At 46.2% G+C, this 22162-nt stretch overlaps 1 protein-coding gene across 2 annotated transcripts in view; it reads right to left on the minus strand.

The window, feature by feature from the left end:
* The window catches only part of LOC309569625 (NACHT, LRR and PYD domains-containing protein 3-like), a 540899-nt gene that overhangs the window by 358888 nt on the left and 159849 nt on the right, over positions 1–22162 (minus strand). The window contains exon 5 of one of the 2 annotated variants that reach the window (XM_082275518.1): positions 3235–3399. The exons of the other annotated variant lie outside the window; for it this stretch is intronic. Coding sequence (XP_082131644.1) covers positions 3235–3399 — 165 coding nt within the window. The remainder of the gene's footprint in view (positions 1–3234; positions 3400–22162) is intronic. 2 annotated transcript variants of the gene reach the window in all.

Raw genomic sequence — 22162 nt, forward strand, 5'->3', positions numbered from 1 at the left:
TCTCTCTCACCGACAGGTACGATGGTCACTATTCTTTCTAAGGTTTAACTTCCTAGTGACCTACACACCTGCAGATAAGAACAAAAAGGCGGATGCACTATCACGACCAACTGAAGAAAACTACTTTGAAATCCCTTCCGTTCCTATAATACCTCAAAAGCGTATTATTGGAGTTGTCCGTTCCTTGAAGGAAGAGGTTTTGCATGGTATAAGTTTGGATTCACCCCCCACCACAACTAAATACCGATGCAGAAGGCTTCCTCTACTACAACGACAAACTTTACATACCACCTACCATGCGCACCAAGATCTTGGAATTATCGCATGATGTGCCTATGGCAGGACATATGGGTATGACAAAGACTCTTAATCTGATTACCAGACAATTCTGGTGGCCTGACATGAAAACATCTATACAAAAATTTGTCTCTTCATGCAATGTCTGTGCCAGGTCCAAAATTGACACTACGAGACCATCCGGTCTACTATGCAGTCTACCAATACCCCAAACTCCATGGGAAGTTGTGTCCTTGGACTTTATAGTAGAACTACCTCCTTCCAAAGGATTAAATACCATCTTGGTGTCAGTGGACCATCTGACAAAGATGGCACATTTCATTGCTATTCGCAGACTACCTTCGTCCAAACAAACGGCAGAACTCCTGATGAAACATGTCTTTAAGTTACATGGTATCCCAAAAACTCTTCTGTCTGACCGTGAATCGCAATTTATTTCCAAGTTCTGGCAAGAACTATGTCACATACTACGAATTGAGCGGAAGCTCACTTCTCCTTACCATCCGCAGACCAACGGACAGACTGAAAGAGTCAACCAATGCATCGAGCAATATTTACGTTGTTACACTTCTTACCAACAGGATGATTGGGTGGATCTTCTCCCTCTGGCAGAATTTGCCTACAACAACGCAACCCACAGTACGACCAAGCAGAGTCCGTTCTACTTGAACTATGGGTTTCATCCCTCTATTCTTCCACCACGCATCCTTCCTTCAAATAACCCAGTAGCCTCAGACTATCTTACCCAAATAAAGGACTCTCTGGGTTTGCTTAATACTACCATTGCACACGCTCATAGTCAGCAAAAGAAGTACTATGATCTTCGCAGAAGACCTTCTCCTCAGTATGCTATTGGGGACCTCGTTTGGCTCTCAACAAAAAATTTAAGACTGAAAATCCCTAGCAAAAAGCTTGGACCTCTCTTCTTGGGACCTTTCCCAATCAAGAAACTTATTGGAAAAGCTGCAGTACAGCTTACATTGCCAATAGACCTCAAAATACATCCCATTTTCCATGTGTCGCTACTGAAGCCCCATGTTCCTGACCAAGGAATAAGGCCTACTATCCCACTTCCTCCTCCTGTACAAGTCGAAGGTGGAGAAGAATATGAAATAAAAGAGATTCTGGATTCTCGTATCCACAGAAGAAAACTTCAATACTTAGTTCGATGGAAGAACTATGGGCCCCAAGACGACACCTGGCTAAACACCTCTGACATACATGCCCCTAGATTAATCCGCAACTTTCATGCGAAGTACCCAGACAAACCAGCTCCAGAGGCCTTCAGGAGCCGGCCTTAAGGGAGGGGTACTGTAATTTTCTGGTACCTTTGGTACCCTAATTCCACTTTTCCTAAGTGTATGCGCCCCACCATTCTCTTTTGGTAAGGTGCGCATGCACCTTTAAGACCGATGCTGTCATCACTGAGCGCCGCTGGAGCGGCTATTTCAACCTCCGGCGGTCTCACTCAGATGTTCGTTCAACGCCGCATAATCTGCCTTGAAGCTCTCATGCTTGCAAGCATACCTCGCTATCGGAACCACGCTGCTGATCCCTGTATCCCGCTACCGGATCATCCGCTCTTGCCGAACCTCTCCTCCACTACATTGCTACTAGTGATAAGTACCCCACAGGGGAAACCTCTATAACCCTCATACTAAAGCTTACACTATCTAGCTCTGCTTACTAAGGACTATTACTACATCTGTATTAACTAAGATTGCTAGCTCTTGAGCCTATTACCATCTGCATCCCATCTGCTACTATCTTACTTTCACGAACATTCCTTTCAAGTGTCTGTCATCTACCATCTCTACCCAAACTGTCTCTTCAGCCTATCATCACTATATTACTATATACATAAGTCACTCTAGGAACATCTTATTGAGTGTGTGTATCTACTTGCTGAATTGAGACTATCCACTCATGATGAGTCTTGGGAGTTGGGATTGGTGTCTCAGCGTTTCTCTACATGACTACTGAAGTGGAATATTTCTTCAGCTGTAAATCCACATTATACATAAAACGCAGGAGCGTTACACAACCATGCCATGTTCAAAGTCACCTAAATCCCCTTTCTTCCCCATTGTGATGCTCAGTTTGAACTTCAGTAAGTCATCTTCTCCACGTCTAGATGCCTAAATACATTGAGTTGCTTCATTGTAATTGGCTGATCAGCAATTTGTAATACTAAGCAATTGAACAGGTGTACCTAATAACTGGATTTTTGACTTACCGTAAAATCCTTTGCTCTTAGGTTCATTGACAGACGCAGTCCTCTGATGCATATCAGTAGGGTCTCCAGGGACCAGACCCTACTAATATGCATCAGAGGACTGCGTCCGTCAATGAACGATAGAGAAAAAGTGGCTGGTGAGTGTAGATTGAAGTAGCTGTGAATAGGTTGGAGGAGATCTGTCCTTGCTCACATGTATGAAAGTGGATTTTTGTAGTGAATTTCATTGTTAGATTTGATCCTTATTGGTGGAGTTATCACATCGACATTAAATGTTTTACATTTTCAGCAAGTGTTGGTATTCGGACACATTGTAGGGCGCAGATTTCTCATTTGTTTCATCACACATTTTGTCACTAAGTGTAGGGCTCTATACATAGAATTATATTATACTATTTGTACTTCTATATCAGACTTCCTGCTGGCGGATGTTTTTTTTAGTGCAGATATTTCATTTTTATTTTTGTTTTCCAGATTTAGAGAAGTGTCTGATATTGATGATATATAGAGACAAACAGGAGATGAAACATTTCTCCATGATTATTCTGATTTTATGGAGTTTGGACGGAACAGTCCAGGATTGGATATTTATGGAGCCTAATGGATTTTGATGACATTCTCATATTTCTATATTATATATGTGGTTTAGATATAAAACAGTCCCAGAATATTATTGTCTCAGTCAGTCCTGTTATACTCACTGTAATTCCTCTATCCGGCTTGTTGTCAGAGCTTCCATCACATCCCTGAAATGAGGACCCTCCAGATTGTTCCCAGTAAGGTCCAGTGTTCTCAGTGTCTGGTTATTTCTTATTCCAGATGCCAGGTGGGGGCAGGAACTGTCTGTTAGGCCATTAGAGGACAATCTGTAGAAGAAGAGAAGAATGTTACCAGAAGAAAAAAAAATTCTCCCCCAGGAATGAATGTAACTATTCTCTACATACATGGAACTAATTTCTCTTTATTGGAATCATTTATATTAGATCACTTTATAAAACACGATCTATCATCTACACTATTGGAGATTTCTCTTTTTGTGGATCCCAATTAGTAAATGTGAGATGAGGTGGTGTGATCCATTCATTACTCCTGTATGGGGATTGTACCATACACACTCACACTGACCTCTAGGCTTTAATCTCCAACCTTCTGCTAAGTCTTCCATTCAGTTGTGGGGATTCACTTTGATGGTCAGAGAAGTCTCACTCATGTTGTGGAAACTTCATCAACTAAAAGTGACACTATTGCACTTTGAGATTTCCTTTGAACATCATGGTAGAGGATTTGATCTTATGGTGTAAAGATGTTGTTGAACATTTGTACTAATATTGGTGCACTCATTTTATATATGCTGATTATAAATTCTCTTCATTAGTTATTAGTGAAATAGTCTCCATCTGGAGGGTCTGCCTCCATGTGTCTCTCTTGCCCGATGTCCCTTCTCTCCCCAACCCCCGCAGGGAACGAATAGCACAAACATCACCTTTTTCTTTGTGAGGAGGATTGATTTTTCTTCTTGTTGCTATTTCATTTATTGGTTTGGACATAGGAAAACAGTAGTGTCTATACTGGTGGATTTTCACCACGGCTGAAATTGCAAGCTGCTGCTGTATGTGAAGGTATTTTATTTCCTCCTCCTTTTTCCCTCCTTGGTTCCCCTGTTTTTTTTTTTTTTCTTCATTTCTTATTGGTCTTTGCTTCATGTATGATATTTTTGTTTTCAGATAGCTATCTGTGTTTTCTCCTGATGAAGCAAAATAGTGTTTTCGCAAAACGCATCGAGATTCATCCAGCACAGATTGATCAGTATCTCTGATTTGTCAAAAACAGACTAATAATTATGTGTATGTATTTTGTATTTATTTACTTTTTTTGTTGATGATCATCTTTGTCTTTTGAGGTATCATGTATGTATTTGTAAATAATTTTTATAAAATAAACAAATGTAATTTTGTACATTGTCTCTCAAAAGTCCCGTGGGCCCCCATTTCCGGTCTTTGCGTACTTTATTGGGGATTGAGACACACCTAGATCCCACACATATCAACTCAGCTCTTTTATATATACAGTTATAGGGAGTTTTGTATTGAGGAGTCTCACTTTTATTGTTATATTATGACATTTATATTGATTGAATGTTATATACTAGTGCTGCAGTCTTCCATATTATACTAGATGTGCGAACTCCACCAATACTGATCAAATATAACAATTACATTCACTACAAAAATGTACTTTCATACATGTGAGCAAAGGCAGATCCCCTGCAACCTATTCACAGCTACTTCAATCTATATAACATATAATGTGCAAAAAATACCTAACCATGAAGTCCAACAAAGTTATCTTTAAAAAATTCAAACATGAAGAGAAAGGTTCATAAATGTGAAAAACTGAATTTTTGTAAAATCTTACCGTAAAATTCCTTTCTCTGAGTCCTCCGACAGTCGCCGCCCACTCACACAGTCTTCACCAATGGGTATTGACCTTTGCTCCGCAGGAGTAGCTAGGCACAAGACTTGTTAGTAACAAAAGCTTTTAGCATAGACACACCCCTAGGGGCTGTCCCACTAGTCAATACCTCCCTGCACCAGCATTCCCAACTCAGTTTGGTAGCATAGCAGTAAGAGTACACAAAAACCCCAAAAGAGGGGCGGGGGGCGGCGACTGTCGGAGGACTGAGAGAAAGGAATTTTACGGTAAGATTTTACAAAAATTCCTTTTTCTCTTACGTCCGACAGTCGCCGCCCACTCACACAGTCTTCACCAATGGGATGTCCCAAAGCAGTGTAGACATGAGGGGTGGGAGACGCAGCCGCAGAAGAGCAACGCAGTACCCACATCAGAGAAAGGAACCTTACATACAGTAAGAGAACCAGCTGGGCAACAGGAAAAGTGCTCAACAGGAGCAACAACCCAGGAAAGCAAGTAACCCAGGGGTAAAACACCCCAACAGCCAAAGACCCAAAAACAAGGGTCCCTATGGCACTGCCGCACTGAGAACTTTACGGCCAAAGGAGGCATCGGCCGACGCCTGAACGTCCACCTTATAAAACTTGGAGAAGGTGTGCACAGACGACCAAGTCGCCGCCTTACACACCTGGGCTACTGAAGCCTGATGCCGGAAGGCCCAAGACGCACTCAAAGACCTGGTAGAGTGCGCCTTCACAGGGAAGGGCGGAACCCTTTCCTTCAAGGCATAGGCCTGCACAATAGTTTGTCTGATCCATTTGGCGATGGTCGCAGCCGACGCCGCCATGCCCTTCCGAGGTCCCTCAGGAAGGACAAAGAGGGAATCCGACTTGCGAAAGGATTTAGTGGACGACAGGTAAACCCTGATCACCCGGACAACATCCAAGGAATGCAAGGCAACGTTCTTAGGATGTTTTGGCTTCGCGCAGAGCGAAGGCAAGATAATGTCTTCATTAAGGTGAAAATCCGAGATCACTTTTGGAAGAAAGGACGGGTTAGGTCGCAAGACCACCTTATCCTTGTGAAGCACCAAATAGGGAGAGCTACAGGACAACGCCGCTAGCTCCGACACCCTGCGAGCCGAAGTGATCGACACCAAAAAGGCAACCTTTTTGGACAGCAGAGGCAACGAGATCTCCCTGATCTTTTCAAAGGGAGCGTGCTGCAACACAGACAGAACTAAGTTCAAGTCCCACGGAGGTAAGGGACCCCTCCGAGGAGGGGCCAAATGACGCACCCCTTGAACAAAGGTGCGAATTAGGGAATTTGACGCCACAGGGCGCTGAAAGAGAACAACCAGTGCAGAAATCTGGCCCTTTATCGTGGCCAGCGCCAAACGCTGATCCACACCAGTTTGGAGGAAAGCCAGCACTCTCGACACCGAGTATGAGCGAGGGGAATACCCCCTGGACTCACACCAGGCAAAGTACTTTCCAAGTACGGTAATAAATCTTCCCCGAAGAGGCTTTTTCTAGCCTTAATCAGAGAAGGAATGACCTCAGGGGAGAGACCCTTGTCCCTCAGGACCTGGCTTTCAACAGCCAGGCCGTTAAAGCCAGCGACTGTAAAGCAGGATGGAAGATCGGCCCTTGAGACAGAAGGTCTTCTCGGACCGGCAGGCGCCACTGAGGTTCGACTGCCAGATGAACGAGGTCTGCGTACCAAGACCGGCGAGGCCAGTCTGGAGCCACCAGAATCACCGTGTGCGGTTCCGAGGCCAACCTGCGAAGGAACCTGGACAGCAGCTGAATTGGAGGAAAGGCATATATCAGATGATAATGATGCCAAGGCGCCACCAACGCATCCGAGGCGTCCGCCCGAGGATCGCACGTCCTTGCCACGAACCTTTCCACCTTGTTGTTTAGATGAGACGTGAACAGGTCCACATCCGGTGAACCCCACCTCGCGCACAACATCTGGAAGACATCCGGGTGTAAGGACCATTTTCTCTGGTCCAGGGTCTGGCGGCTCAGACAATCCGCCTGCCAGTTGTCCACCCCCGGTATGTGTACTGCCGTTAACGCCGGGACGTGCGTCTCGGCCCAAGACAGAATGTCGGTCACTTCCCGAGCCGCTCGGGCACTCCTGGTGCCCCCTTGGTGGTTGATGTAAGCCACAGCGGTGGCATTGTCCGTCTGAACCCGAACCGGACGGCCCTGAAGCCGTCACGACCACTGGAGAAGGCAAAGCTTTATCGCTCTCAATTCCAGAACGTTGATCGGAAGGGAGGATTCCTCCTTCGACCAAGTTACCTGGGCGGACAGGTTGCCCAGGACACCACCCCAGCCCGACAGGCTGGCATCCGTGGTGACCACCGTTCAGAATGACGGATGAAAAGACTTGCCCCCCCGACACCGCCGGGGACTGGAGCCACCACAGAAGACTCCTTCTGGTGCGGCGGCTCAACGAGACCTGCAGATCCAGAGACTGAGGTCGCCCGTCCCACTTGGCAAGAATCTCCGCTTGGAAACCCCGCGTGTGAAACTGAGCAAAGGGGATCGCCTCGAAGGCTGAGACCATCAACCCTATACACCTCATGGATGTCCTGAGTGACGAGGATCGGTTGTCCCTGAGGGACCTGACTTCGTCCCGAAGCGTCCTGAGCTTGTCCTCCGGCAGGAAGACCTTCGCCTGAACAGAGTCCAGAACCATCCCCAGATAGGGAAGGCCAACCGAAGGGCACAAAGTCGACTTCGGAATGTTTATGGTCCAACCGAACTCCTGGAGGGTCTGCACCATAGTGGACAGGTCGTCAACAGGCTCTGGCTGGCACTCGATCTTAACAGCAGATCGTCCAGATATCCCAAGACCGCAATGCCCTGGGCTCGTAACAGGGCCAGAACAGGTGCCAGAACCTTGGTAAAAACCCGCGGAGCCGAAGCGAGACCGAAAGGTAACGCCACGAACTGGTAGTGTTCCTCCGCAATGGCGAATCGAAGGTACCTCTGGTGACCCTCGAAAATGGGGATGTGTAGGTACGCATCCTTCAAATCGATGGAGGCCAGAAATTCCCCCGGGCTCAGGGCAGCCACCACTGAGCGCAGGGATTCCATGCGAAACTTCCGAACACGCACAAAGCGGTTCAGAGCTTTCAAGGCCAGGATCGGACGCACCTTGCCCTCCTTTCAGGGCACAGTGAACAGATTGGAGTAAAACCCCCGAAATCTGTCCTGATGAGGCACCGGAACCACCACCCCCTGGGCCCGCAAGTCCTGCACCGCCAGGTGCAGATCCCGCAAACGCTTCGGAGGCAGTTGAAGATTTGAGGGAAAAAAATCTGCCCGCCGGCCGAGAAAGGAATTCGATCTTGTAACCTGATCGAACGATTTCCTGAACCCATCTGTCCTGGATGCCGAACAGCCAAGGTTGGAGGAAACCGCACAAACGTCCCCCCACCCCAGAAACGGGTGAGGGCGTCCCTTCAGGCGGACGTGGAGTGGGTCGCAGAACCGACTTGGCCGGACTTCTGCTTACCTGCCCACGGCTTCTTCTGGGTGCCTTGGCCTTTGAAGGGCTTGCCCTTGGACTGCGACCTAAAGGCACGAAAGGACCCTTGAGAGGGCCTAAAGGAGGGGTTCCGCTTGCCACGAAAGGACTTGTTCTTGGGATTCTGTGGCAAGAGAGTACTCTTGCCCCCAATAACTCCTTTTACTAGAGTATCCAAAGCCTCGCCAAAAAGGCGAGAACCAGCGTAGGGAAAATCCGCTACCGTCTTGCGAGATGATTGGTCGGCCGACCAACTTTTCAGCCAGAGCAGTCGACGGTTAAGCACCGCGACACTAGACAGACATGCAGCCAAAGGGGCCTCATTCAAGGCCGCATCGCACAAATACATGACCCCCTGATGGATCTGGTCCACCATAGCCAGCGTAGTCGGCGGGGCGGAATCCGCTATTCAATCTACACCCTTTTGGGTAAATAAAATTAAATTGCGGCATAGTCTGTATCGGTACGTGTGAGATACACCTTTTTATATACTTTTTTCTATTCCGCTATTCAATATACACCCTTTTGGGGTGAAAAAAATTAAATTGCGGCATAGTCTGTATCGGTACGTGTGAGATACACCTTTTAAATTTGTTTAGTACATCTTCCACCGCCGAAGATTGCAGGGCGCTTCAGTTTGCCTCCTGTTCCGAACTCCTCCTACTCCTCTTCCTCATCCTCCCTTTAGGGTACAAAAAATTGTAATCGGGGCTTAGTCTGTGTTTGTAAGTGTGAGATACACCGTTTTATAAAACTTTTTTCTATTCCGCTATTCAATATACACCCTTTTGGGGTAAAAAAATTAAATTGCGGCATAGTCTGTATCGGTACGTGTGAGATACACCTTTTTATATACTTTTTTTCTATTCCGCTATTCAATATACACCCTTTTGGGGTGAAAAAAATTAAATTGCGGCATAGTCTGTATTGGTACGTGTGAGATACACCTTTTAAATTTGTTTGGTGCATCTTCCACCGCCGAGGATTGCAGGGCGCTTCAGTTTGCCTCCTGTTCTGAACTCCTCCTACTCCTCTTCCTCATCCTCCCTTTAGGGTACAAAAAATTGTTATCGGGGCTTAGTCTGTGTTTGTAAGTGTGAGATACACCGTTTTATAAAACTTTTTTCTATTCCGCTATTCAATATACACCCTTTTGGGGTAAAAAAATTAAATTGCGGCATAGTCTGTATCGGTACGTGTGAGATACACCTTTTTATATACTTTTTTCTATTCCGCTATTCAATCTACACCCTTTTGGGGTAAAAAAAAATTAAATTGCGGCATAGTCTGTATCGGTACGTGTGAGATACACCTTTTAAATTTGTTTGGCGCATCTCCTTCCACCACTGAGGATTGCAGGGCGCTTCAGTTTACATCCTGTTCCTAACTCCTTTCTACTCCGCTTCCTCATCCTCTACCGCCTCCTCATCCGGTCAGCGTAACACCTTCACCACCAAATTCAGCAAAGCCAGGGGTAAACGACAGCAGGCAGTTTTAAAACTTGCATGTTTGGGGTAAAAATCCCACACCGCGCATGAGTTGTGGAGGAGCATGGAGCAGCAGACCGATGAGTTGTTGGTGCCAGCGAGCCTCAAGCCCGGCATGGTGGTGTGCGATAACGGGCGAAGTCTCATAGCAGCTCTGGGCCTAGCCGGTTTGACGCACATCCCTTGCCTGGCGCATGTGCTGAATTTGGTGGTGCAGAGGTTCCTTCAAAATTACCCCAATATGTCAGAGCTGCTGCAGAAAGTGCGGGCCGCCTGTGCGCACTTTCGGCGTTCCCACCCTGCTTCTGCTCGCCTATCAGCGCTGCAGCGTAACTTCGGCTTTCCCGCTCACCGCCTCATATGTGACGTGCCCACAAGGTGGAACTCCACCCTGCACATAGTGGCAAGACTGTGCAAGCAGCAGCAGGCCATAGCGGAGGTTCAGCTGCAGCACACACGCGTGATTCGCTCTGCGGAACAGCACCACTTCACCACCAATAATTGGGCCTCCATGCGAAACCTGCTTTGTTGTGCTGTTTTGAGTACTCCACCAACATGGCCAGTGCCGATGACGCCGTTGTCAGCTTAACTATCCCACTTCTATGCCTCCTTGAAAAAACGCATCGGGCGATGATGGAAGAGGATGTGGCACAGGAGGAGGAGGAGGAGGAAGAGGGATCATTTCCATGGCTTTTAGGGCAGTCATTCACAAGTGGCTCAGAGGGTGGGTTCCTGCACCCACAAACGCCAAGTACACAATTGTCCAGCAGGGGCACAGTTCTGGAGGATGAGGAGGAGATGGAGGAGGAGATGGAACCATGTTCACAGCAGTGTGGCACCCAGGCCAGCTCATGGCCATCACTGGTGCGTGGCTGAAGACACAGACGATACACCTCCCACAGAGGACAGCCTTTCGTTGCCTCTGGGCAGCCTGGCACACATGAGCGATTACATGCTGCAGTGTCTCCACAACGACCGCCGAGTTGCCCACATTCTAACTTGTGCTGATTACTGGGTGGCCACGCTGCTGGATCCCCGTTACAAGGACAACATACCGTCCTTAATTCACTCACTGGAGCGTGATCGCAAGATGCGCGAGTACAAGCGCACGCTGGTAGACGCGATGCTGCTGGCATTCCCACCTGACAGCGGGGCCACAGTGGAAGCACAAGGCCAAGGCAGAGGAGGAGGAAGAGGTCGCCAACGCAGCCAGGGCACCGCCAGCACCTCAGAAGAACCCTTCAACTTCTAGGTCTCCAAATTGGGCACATGGCCTGAGCTTGCCCTTTACGCCTTGGAGGTGCTGCCAGTGTATTATCTGAACGTGTATTTAGCACGGCTGGGGGGCGTTATCACAGACAAGCGCAGCCGCCTGTCCAGAGACAATGTGGACAAGCTCACGTTCATTAAAATGAACCAGGCATGGATCCCACAGGACTTTTCCGTAACTTGTGCAGAATAGAGATGGATACCGACCTTACCCAGCCATTGTTATATTTTTGATCTTTCTCACTCTTTTGGGGTGTACCCTAATTTAAAATGACTGAAAAAAAGCAGTGTTGACTACCTCGTCCCCCTCCACCTACACCGCCACATCCACCGCCACCTCAACCTCCCTCCTACTCCATATGGACCTCGTCCTTCACAGATGAAGAAAATTGTTTTATTTTTATGTTTTTTTTTTTTTTGTTGTTTTAAGTTATTTCCCTATCCACATTTGTTTGCAGAGCACTTGCCATGCTCTTAACTACATTTTGCTGCCATTTGCAGCACTCTAGCCCTTTCCATTGGTGTTTTAGAGCAATTTTAGTGCCTGAAAGTTCGGGTCCCCATTGACTTCAATGGGGTTCGGTGTCCGGGTAAAGTTCGGAAAAAGTCCGGGACACTGACCCGGACTTTTTTTTCAAGTTCGACCGAACCCGCTGAACACGGACATCCAGGTGTCCGCTCAACCCTAGTGATAACTTCTTACCAAATAAATAGGATGATAACATATACCAAAATGTATGAATCAGATGTGATAAATATAAACATAAAATCATAAATACATAAAAGCATGAAGTCACATCAATAGGAGTCCATAAAGTCCATAGGTATAAAGTGCATAGAGCAATGAAAGTGCAAACATGAAGGATCACAGGTGCGACTTATGGGGACCACCCTTGCTTGCCACCACCACACGGTGCCGGGAGAAGTATCTGAAATTCAGACTCACTATAAATTTACCAGGAAATCTTCCAGAGGCGTCTTTGCAGCACAAAAACCCAGTTCCTGTTTTTTCTGGATGGATTTTATTTTTTATTATATTTACTCATTTAAGTAGCAGCAATTTGTGTTATTCTGTCAGGTTTGTGTTACCTGTATTTCCTAAAGCGCAGTGGATTACAACATCGTCTATTAATTTAGTACTTTAGTATTAAAGTAGTGATATTTATATATTTAATTTTTCCTCTGTAGTATAATTGCAGTTGCCTGCCAGTTAGTGCCAGGCCCATAGACTGTACTGTGCCCACTGCCCACCACTCATATAGGGTGGCATAGCACCTTGCAGATAAAAAATTAATTTAATTTTACCTCTGTAATATAATTGCAGTTGCCTGCCAGTGAGTGTCAGGTCCACAGACCGTATTGTGCCCACTGCCCACCACTCATATAGGGTGGCACAGCACCTTGCAGATTAAAAAGTAATTTAATTTTTCCTCTGTAATATAATTGCAGTTGCCTGCCAGTGAGTGTCAGGCCCACAGACTGTACTGTGCCCACTGCAAATGGACTGTTTGCGGTTGTTTGCGGTGCGTTGAACGGGGAGTTTGGTCTGTCAGAGTTTGGTCAGTCACTGTGAAGCGGGCGTAACCCTTACACTCCCTGATCGATACAACATCATACCTGATCGTATTCGCACACTGGATGATTTAAAGCACATTATTCCAAACAATTTAGAAATGTTAGGTGATTTATGCCCTTTATGGATTAAAATCCGACTCTGCGTCAACTACGTAATTTTCCATGGGAGTTTTGCCATGGACCCCCCTCCGGCATGCCACAGTCCAGGTGTTAATCCCCTTGAAACAACTTTTCCATCACTATTGTGGCCAGAAAGAGTCCCTGTGGGTTTTAAAATTCGCCTGCCTATTGAAGTCTATGGAGGTTCGCCCGTTCGCGAACATTTGCGTTCACCGTTCGCGAACATAACATTTTATGTTCACGACATCTCTAGCTAGAACCAGTGTAAGATGCACTTTATGTTGTTGGAAGGGAAACTTACCCTGGCTCGGGTGTGGAAGTCTCCCTCAATCTCTATGGGGGCGACCAAACGCAAAATCTCCTGGATCATGACCCAGGAGAAGATAGTTAGTATCAGACTTGTATAAAGTACTCAAAATTTCTACTTGAGTAAAAGTACAAGTGCTCGATCAAAAAGTGACTTGAGTAGAAGTGGAAGTGCTCGCAGAAAAAGTTACTTAAGTAGAAGTACTAAAGTATTCAACATTTTTTTTACTTAAGTATTGCAAGTAGTTTTTTCAAAAAATTTGCTACTTAAGTACTAAAAGTAAAAAGTACCAGTAGTTTTGAAAAAAAAATTCTACTCAAGTACTGAAAGTAGAAGTACAAGTACTGTGTTATGTAGTTATTAAAGAAAGAAGTCAAAAGTTTGAACATCATATTGTTTTTTATTATTTCAAATGATTTATTCAAATGATTAACCTGTGTTTGTTAGTAGTTTCTTGATGCACTTTAAGCGCTGTAGCACCATTTATTTGTTTGTTTCATATTTTCTTTTTATTGGAAAGATTTGGTATAGCAGCTTTTATTATACACAGCCTTTATTTTCGTATGCGCTGATTTACAAATGACATTATACACATTTTTTTGAGCTTTATGCAACCTGCCATCTACTGTTCTGGCAGTGGTAATTTTTTTAAAAGTAACGAATAACTATGCAGCACAAAAAAAAAATATCAGAGTAGAAGTATTGAAATCATCGAAAAAATGTAGTGAAGTAAAAGTAGAAGTAGGAGAAAAAAATTCTACTCCAGGAAAGTACAGATACCGCATTTCGGTACTTAAGTACAGTACTTAAGTAGTTCTACTTCGTTACTATACATCTCTGGTTAGTATCTTCCGAGACAAGCAAGCTGAATTTGACGCCATATGGGAGCCCTGGTGTCTGTACATTACACCTCCTTCAACGTAGCTACTCTACCAGGAGGGGAGGGAGGAGTCTCCTCTCCTCTTCTCCCTCTCCGCTTCCACTCCGGCATCTCTTTTCTTTACTCATCTTGAGTTCTTCCTTTTTTTCTGACCCCCCCCCCCCCCCTTCTCTACTCTGCTGCCTCGTCTTTCCTTTTCTCTCCTGGTTATCGGTATCTCTAGCTCTCTCAGGATTTATCTTTGCCCTGCTTTTTGGTTGCCAAACCAAGTTGGTAATGCTCAGGATAGGGTTTTTTTTTTTCCCTACCCAGTTCACAGTAGGCATTGAAACTTTTTCACACATGTTAACCGTTTTGTATTTACTTGCACCTACAGTGCCCTCGGACTCCGTTCTGGTCCACGGGTACTTTAGTCTTACAAGGTTTGTTGCCATGCATATATTTCACTGCAATGTTTTTATCGGCTTTCTCACTAGGGCTCTCCACAAGAGGGTGCTGGTTGTATATTACTATGAACCTAGTTATGGCTATGTTACCTGAGTCTGTATGTTTTTGTTATCCTTTTGTTATACAAAATAAAAAACTTTTGCAAGTAAAAAGGACAGCGTTACAAGCAAAACCTTGTATCTGCTTTCCGAGGCTCAGGTACCATCTTTTTAGTCCATTGACTGTTTTAGATGGATCCGATAGCTAAACCCAGTCCATTGACTGTTTTAGATGGATCCGATAGCCAACCCCTTAGATCAAGTGATCTTTGTTTGGGGTATGATAGCATAATATTCTTTCTTCTTTTTTGTAACATAACAAACATGTGGAGCACCTCTCCACAGCGACCTTCACCTTTTAGACACTGGCAAAAAAACTGAGGTACTTCCTGTATGGGAGTGGTTATATAGGGGGTCATCAATTCTGTTTGGTGTCCTTCACCTATAGGTGGCTATATAACCATATGTTATGATTTATGGCTCTGTGTCCCGTGATGTATGAAAAGAAAGGTTGATTTTGGGCAAAAACTGGTGTGAGTAACCTCATTGTTATAGGGGGTTGACATTACATCACCTGGTTTCACCACCCCCCCCCCCCCCCTATAAGTAGTTCCTCCAAAATGTTGAGTACCTCTACATCTACATGAGACCCTATAGACTCTTCAGTTTTTACTGTTAAGTTCGAATTGGCCTCAATTTTATTAGTACAAACAACCTATCTTTCTCAGACTTTAGAATGTAATGTCTCTGGACAGTAATATCACAAATATATCTATGTAGATCTTTAAATAGATCAAATAGATTGGCATTACAGCTGGGGGCAAAATTCAATCCTTTCTGTAGAATGCTCCTCTCACCCTTATTTAATACGTGTGTAGACAAATTAAAGATCTTAACCGTCAAATTTTTAGACCCACTTTCTCTCTTTTTGCTCTGTTTCCCCTTTCCTCCTCTGACCCCCTCTGGGTCTTCTATTTTTCTTTTTTCCACGGGAGGGGGTTGGACTAAAAAATTCCCATTGGCGCCCTTAGATGTTGGTGGGTTGTAGGCCTGCGGAATATAATTGGCGAATCGATGCATCGCGATGCGACCCTTCGCGATTCTGCATCGATTCGGGGGGACGGCAACATTGATTAGGAAATGACGTCATCCAAGCCGTGCCACGCCCTCCTGCGCCTGGGAGAAAAAAAGTCAAAAGAACACAGCTGATTGGTGGATTAGTGCGGGAGCTGAATGAAAAAGCTCCACCCCTTCCTCTTCCCTCTTTGACCTGAGGCTTAATCCCACGCGTGGTATCGGCGTCCCACCTGCGGTCTTGCAGCCAACCAGCCAGCCAAGCCAGTTCACACTCCACACAGGAGCCCCGAGTGTTGCAGCCAGCCAGGACCTGGAGCCCCAAGCATCCCCATAGCAGCCAGCCAGCGGCGCCTCACCGTGGTCGTCCCAGATTTTAAATCTAAATTTTCAAATTTAGCCCAATTTTTTTCCATAATGTGAAAGATAATGTTACGCCAAGTAATTAGATACCCAACATGTCATGCTTCAAAATTGTGCACGCTCACGGAATGCTTAAAAATCCCCATAGGCAACATTTTAAAAATTTCTACAGGTTACCAGCTTAGAGTTACAGAGGAGGTCTAGCACTCAAATTATTGCTCTTGCTCTAAAGATCGCGGCGATACTTCAGATGTGTGGTGTGAACACCGTTAACATATGTGGGCGGGACTTGCGTATGCGTTCGCTTCTGTGCGAGCTAACGGGGACAGGGCGCTTTCATTTTGTTTTTTCCTATTTATTTTATTTATTAATTTTTTATTTTTACACAGTTTTTTTAAAAAAATGTTTTGATCATTTTTATTCCTATTACAAGGAATGTAAACATCCCTTGTAATAGAAATAGGCATGACAGGTCCTCTTTATTGTGAGATCTGGGGTCAAAAAGACCTCACACCTCACAACTACACTATAAAAGAAAAAAAAAATTGTTGAAAAAGAAGGAAAAAAAAAAGTGGCCCTTTAAACCGGTTGCTAGGCAACGACTTTTGGACGTAGCTCCGGTCCTCCAAGACCATAGAGTCGAGTGAGGGCCATCTTGCCCTCACTCGACTTCCTGTCTCTGAGGATCCGGGACCGGATAGTTTTCCCCGCTGCCGGCGGGTCCAGTAAGCTGTGAAAACGTCAGGGACGTGGCGGGAGGGGGGGCACCTATTCCCCTGCACCGTAAGGGTAATTCCGCGGCGAATCTGCCACTGGGACCACCCTTATCTGAAAGCCGACCGCCCGCCGTTTAAAAAAATACCGGGGTTATGGGGGCTATCTGCTGCCATTACCCCAGCATTTAGCTTTAAATAGCCGACTTATATAGTCGTTAGGCGGTCGGTAAGTGGTTGCATGTATATAGCAAAAATTGCACCCCAAAATACATTCTATAAAGGAAAGTGTACAGGAATAGTCCGAGTCCATCTCCGATCCGCTACTATTAGTGATATCAAATTTCGAATCAGGGATCGGAATTGGATTCGGATACTGATGAGAGCTTCCCGGTGCTCTCATCAGTCATGGAGAGGACCTGAAGGGCCTCCTCACTGCTGTACATCCTTTTTGACATGCTGGCTGTGATGGGCTGTGCGACGGGTGACGGTTGACTGCGGTTGATCACTGATGGGTGGCAGGTGACTGATAGGTGGCAGGTGACGGTCACTGATGGGGTGACAGGTGATGATGACTGATGGGGTGACAGGTGACGGTCACTGATGTGATGACAGATGACGATCACTGATGGGGTGACAGATGATGATGACTGATGGGGTGACAGGTGACGATGACTGATGGGTTGACAGGTGACGAGGACTGATGGGGTGACAGGTGACGAGGACTGATGGGGTGACAGGTGACGATGACTGATGGGGTGACAGAGGACGATGACTGATGGGGTGACAGAGGACGATGACTGATGGGGTGACAAGTGACGATGATTGATGGGGTGACAGGTGACGATGACTGATGGGGTGACAGGTGACGGTGGTTGATGGGGTGACAGGTGATGGTCACTGATGGGTGACAGGTGACGAGCGATGGTGCACGGCAGTACTGATGGCAGTCTCTGGTGACCGGTGAACTTTAGGCTATGTTCACATGTGAGCGTAGCGATTGCGGGCAGAATCACCGCGATTTTGCCCGCGATCCGGAAATCATTGCAAATGGTGGGACGCCTGTGCGTTGCCCGTGATTTGCAATAGCACCCCAAACGCTGTGCTATGTTGCCGCCATTTCAGCCTGCCGAATCGCGGTAACATCGCGCAAACAACGCATGATGCCCCAAAGAAGCTCTTGTGCCTTTTTTGGGCGTCATGCGATGTTTGCGCGATGTTACCGCATGTGAACGTAGCCTTATGGGTGTCAAGTTCTGGGCACTGATGAGGTGACTGTTGGGTGACAGGTGCAATTAGGGGGGGGGGGCTGAGGATTGTGTGGGGACTTTTATTGCTGTGATTTTACTTTGTGACAGGTGTACAGAGCAGTAACTCACTGTTTCTGGCTCTGCTCTCCTCACACTGGAAACTGTGTGAAGGGAGAAGAGCTAGTAACAGTGAGTTACTGCTCTGTGTTTACATTTTGTGATCAGCTGTGAATGGATTCACAGCCGATCATATAGTAAACAGTCACTGTCAGTGACTGTTTACTACTGCCGATGACTAGCTGTGTTCCTAGGGAACACAGAGCCACCGACATGACCGCGCTGCATGCTCCCGATCGCGCATGCATGGTCTTCTCCTGCACTCCTCTATTGTGATTGGCTGTGTCATTGGAACACAGCCGATCACGTGGGAAACAGCCATGCCCATTGGCTGTTTCCCCCCTGCCGGTGACGGGCTGTGTCCCGGGAACACGCCGACACCGGCAGTGCAGGGCGGCGCGCACACGATCGCGCGCCTGCCCTGCTGAATGGGCCGCCGTCATATGACGGCAGCCCAGAACAATGGTCGCACCACTCCGCCATAATATGACGGCGGGCGAGCGGCAAGTGGTTAAGAAGGCACCAGAACTCCCATCACCGAGCCCAGTGGGAGCAACACCGTCAGAACCCACAAAGCCACACTCCAGGCTCTCACCACACAGCCCCTTCTCCTTCTCCTCACATTTGCCCTCCACTCCATCTTCCATGATGCAGTCGTCACGTTATTCTGGAAAAAGGCAGGCTTCTGTGGTCCAAATGTTGGAGCGGAAAAAAATGGTGATGCCAGATAACCCTCTTGCCCAAAGTTTGACTGCTGGCTTGTGGGAACTGATAGCCCGCCAACTACTGTCATATCAACTGGTGGACTCGGAGGCCTTTCAGAAATTTGTGGCCATTGGAACACCACAATGGAAGGTCCCAGGCAGGAAATATTTCTTGCAGAAGGGCATTCCAGAGCTGTATGGCCATGTTCAGCGGCAAGTGAATATATCTCTGGCACACAGTGCTGGTGCCAAGATACATCTGACCACAGACACATGGTCTAGCAAACACGGGCAGGGAAGGTATATCACTTTTACTGCCCACTGGGTGAACCTTCTGACGGCCGTTAAGCATGTAACCCATGGCACCCGAGTAGATTTAGTTGTACCGCCACGGATTGCAAGCAGGCCTTCTCCTCCTCCTCCATCCTCCCTCTCCTCTGTCGGGATTATTGGGGATTAAAAAAAGTGGATTTAAAAAGCCATGTATATTCAGTCTCATATAGATTGTGAACAGCATAGTTTCCATCTTGTTTGAAGGTGAAAGAAAGTTCATATGTACTTGTTAAACAAAATGTCTCTTACAAGAGAGAGTAGAATTTCAACAGAGGTTTTTGTATTTCTTTTGTCATAAATAAGTGGAAAACTGACGTTCTTTTAGATAAGACTCAGTCAGCCTGACGCTATGTTAAAAGGGTGATGTCTCCTTAATTGTCTGTATTCTAAAGATGAATAATAGGTTCATTTAGACTATATTTTTTAAGATGCATTATTATGTGTGAGAAGATATTAGCCATAATTATGTCATTATATTATGTAAGGCATTTACATATATATTTAGAAATCGTTTGTCTACCATATGTTGGGTTTATATTCTTGCTAAATAACAAATCTTACTTAGGTAAAAGTAATTCCACTTAAATTACTTCATTTTAAGGCATGCGATAGGAGTGTTTATATAAGCGTTGCTTTAGAATATACTATACAAAGAGAATCCCCATTAGTATGGGACTGTGAATGCCACTAGACACTGTATATTGTAGTAAAATATTAAATTTTTATTTGAATCAAAACAAACAGAAATTCCAAACCATGGAAGATCTGGATGACGCTTTTAAAAAACGATGGGAATCCAACCTACAAATTTGTTCTAAAAACATGATGTCGCTGTTGATAGAGGAATATCATAAACGTATTAAACTACTGGAGTCCAAAATAGATAAACTATATGAAAAATTAACACCATTTCAGGAATCTCCTAGGTACAAAAATCTAGAATCCAATATACAACTAGATAAAATCATCAGTGAAAATATCATCAAAAAAGAACGGAAGATTTGCAGGGATAGGATGGCCTTTCGTGACCATGCAGCGTACAAATGGTCACATCATCCAATATATCAAACTCAAAGAGGTCTAAGACCATCAAGGAACCAATATGGATCCAACTCATCCTTAAACTCATCTGTCTCCTCTTCCTCTTTCAAACAGGACATCCCCAGAAAATCCATCAAAAATAAACGTACCTGGGGCGGAGCCGGCAGCCGGAGCGGATGGACGCCTGATCACACCGCTCTGCTACAACGGGACTGATTAAGCCTTCCTAAGCGATCAACCAGCTTCTCCATCCGGTCGGTTACCCCGTTAAAGGTGCCTGGAACCGTTATGGCCTCAACCGGGAAGCGAAAACAGCGTGACAAGCCCAAAAAACTGACTGAATTCTTCGGGCCCTGCATCGGGCCGCCTCAGCCAAAATGGCGCCGGCGCGAGGTCCGGCACTCCCGCCTTGAGCAGGGGAGGACCCAGCCACTCCAATACGGCAACCCTGGAAACTGGTGAGTCCTTAACAGACCCTACTGCACACCCTTTCTCTCCCTTTACAAGCCCTCTCAAGCAGCGGAGACGGCTGACAGGAGATAGTGAGGACAGGGAGCAGGATGGCCCTGATATGGAGGAGGGGGAGGATATGGAGCAGACCGTTTCATATGGCCAGCAACTTGATGCTTATCCCACCACTGGACAGGCTATTACAGATACGGCAATGAAGGACATGATGAGGACACTGAGGGGGGCTCTACAGCAAGACATGGTAGCTTTCATGAGGGCTTCTAAGAGAGAAATAGCTTCTTTGGGAGACAGGGTGAACTATACAGAGAATAAGCTGTGTGAATTCACTGGAGCACATAATGACTTAGTGGATGCCCACTTTGAATTGGAAGACGAGCTCAAGAATCTTAAACTGAAGGTAACTGATCTGGAGGATAGAGCACGCAGAAATAACATTAAATTCCGGGGGATCCCAGAATCAGTGAAGCCAGCGGAGCTCACCCCCTTCCTGCAACAACTTATGCAAGCTGCTCTACCCAGGTTTAGCCCTGCAGACCTTCTCATTGATAGGGCTCACAGGTTACCGAAGCCATCTCATTTCCCTGATGCAGTCCCTAGGGATGTGATTGCCCGCATACATTTTTTTCATGTAAAGGACCAATTAATGCGCTTCTCCAGGCAGCATCCTGCTCTCCCAGACCCGTACGCCGGTATCTCTCTGTTCACTGACCTATCTCAGGCCACCCTCTCAGCCAGACACAATTTGGTTCCTATAACCAAGATACTCAGGAATCACAAAATCCTGTACAAGTGGGGTTTTCCTGCCAAAATCACCGTTACAGTTAACAACATGTCCCACACTATCTCATCCCTAGCCAAGGGTCTGGAACTCCTCCGGAAGTGGGGATATCTCCCTCAGGATGAAGACAGGAATGCAGTTCCACCCCAGGGACACCCACGTCACGCATCCACCTCCCAGACAGCAACTACTTGAACCTGCTACATACCATCCAGGCATCACCGATCTTTTAAATCCACAAGCCGATCGGATAACAGCGAACCCGTTGTGCGGTTCATATGACTTGGTTTCCCCCTATGTCTGTGTGCGGGATTGCCCGCACCCTTGTTGGAACTCTTTTGTTTTGCCTAACTACTTCTTTCTTTTTTTATGATTATTTTGCACTACTCCAGGTTCTATGTTTCCCGTGTGAATTCCGGACACTCTCCATGTCTACCTGGACTTGGATGGGCTGCGTCGGCGCCAATGTTCTTTTTTCTTCCCTACCCTTCTTTTCCCTTCTGCCACCAGGAGCTATACTCGCTTTGTCTCCCGCAGCAATGGTCGTTAGAGTGATGTCCCTCAATGTCAGGGGTCTCAACAGCCCTTACAAAAGAAGAAGCCTCTGGAAAACAGCATTACAGCAACACTGTGACGTTCTCTGCATACAAGAAACACACTTTGCAGGTACTAAAGCCCCTTTATGCTCTCACCCTAAATTCCCT

This window comes from Pelophylax lessonae (genome assembly GCF_965119305.1).
Source record: "Pelophylax lessonae genome assembly, chromosome: 13".
Classification (NCBI taxonomy): domain Eukaryota; kingdom Metazoa; phylum Chordata; class Amphibia; order Anura; family Ranidae; genus Pelophylax; species Pelophylax lessonae.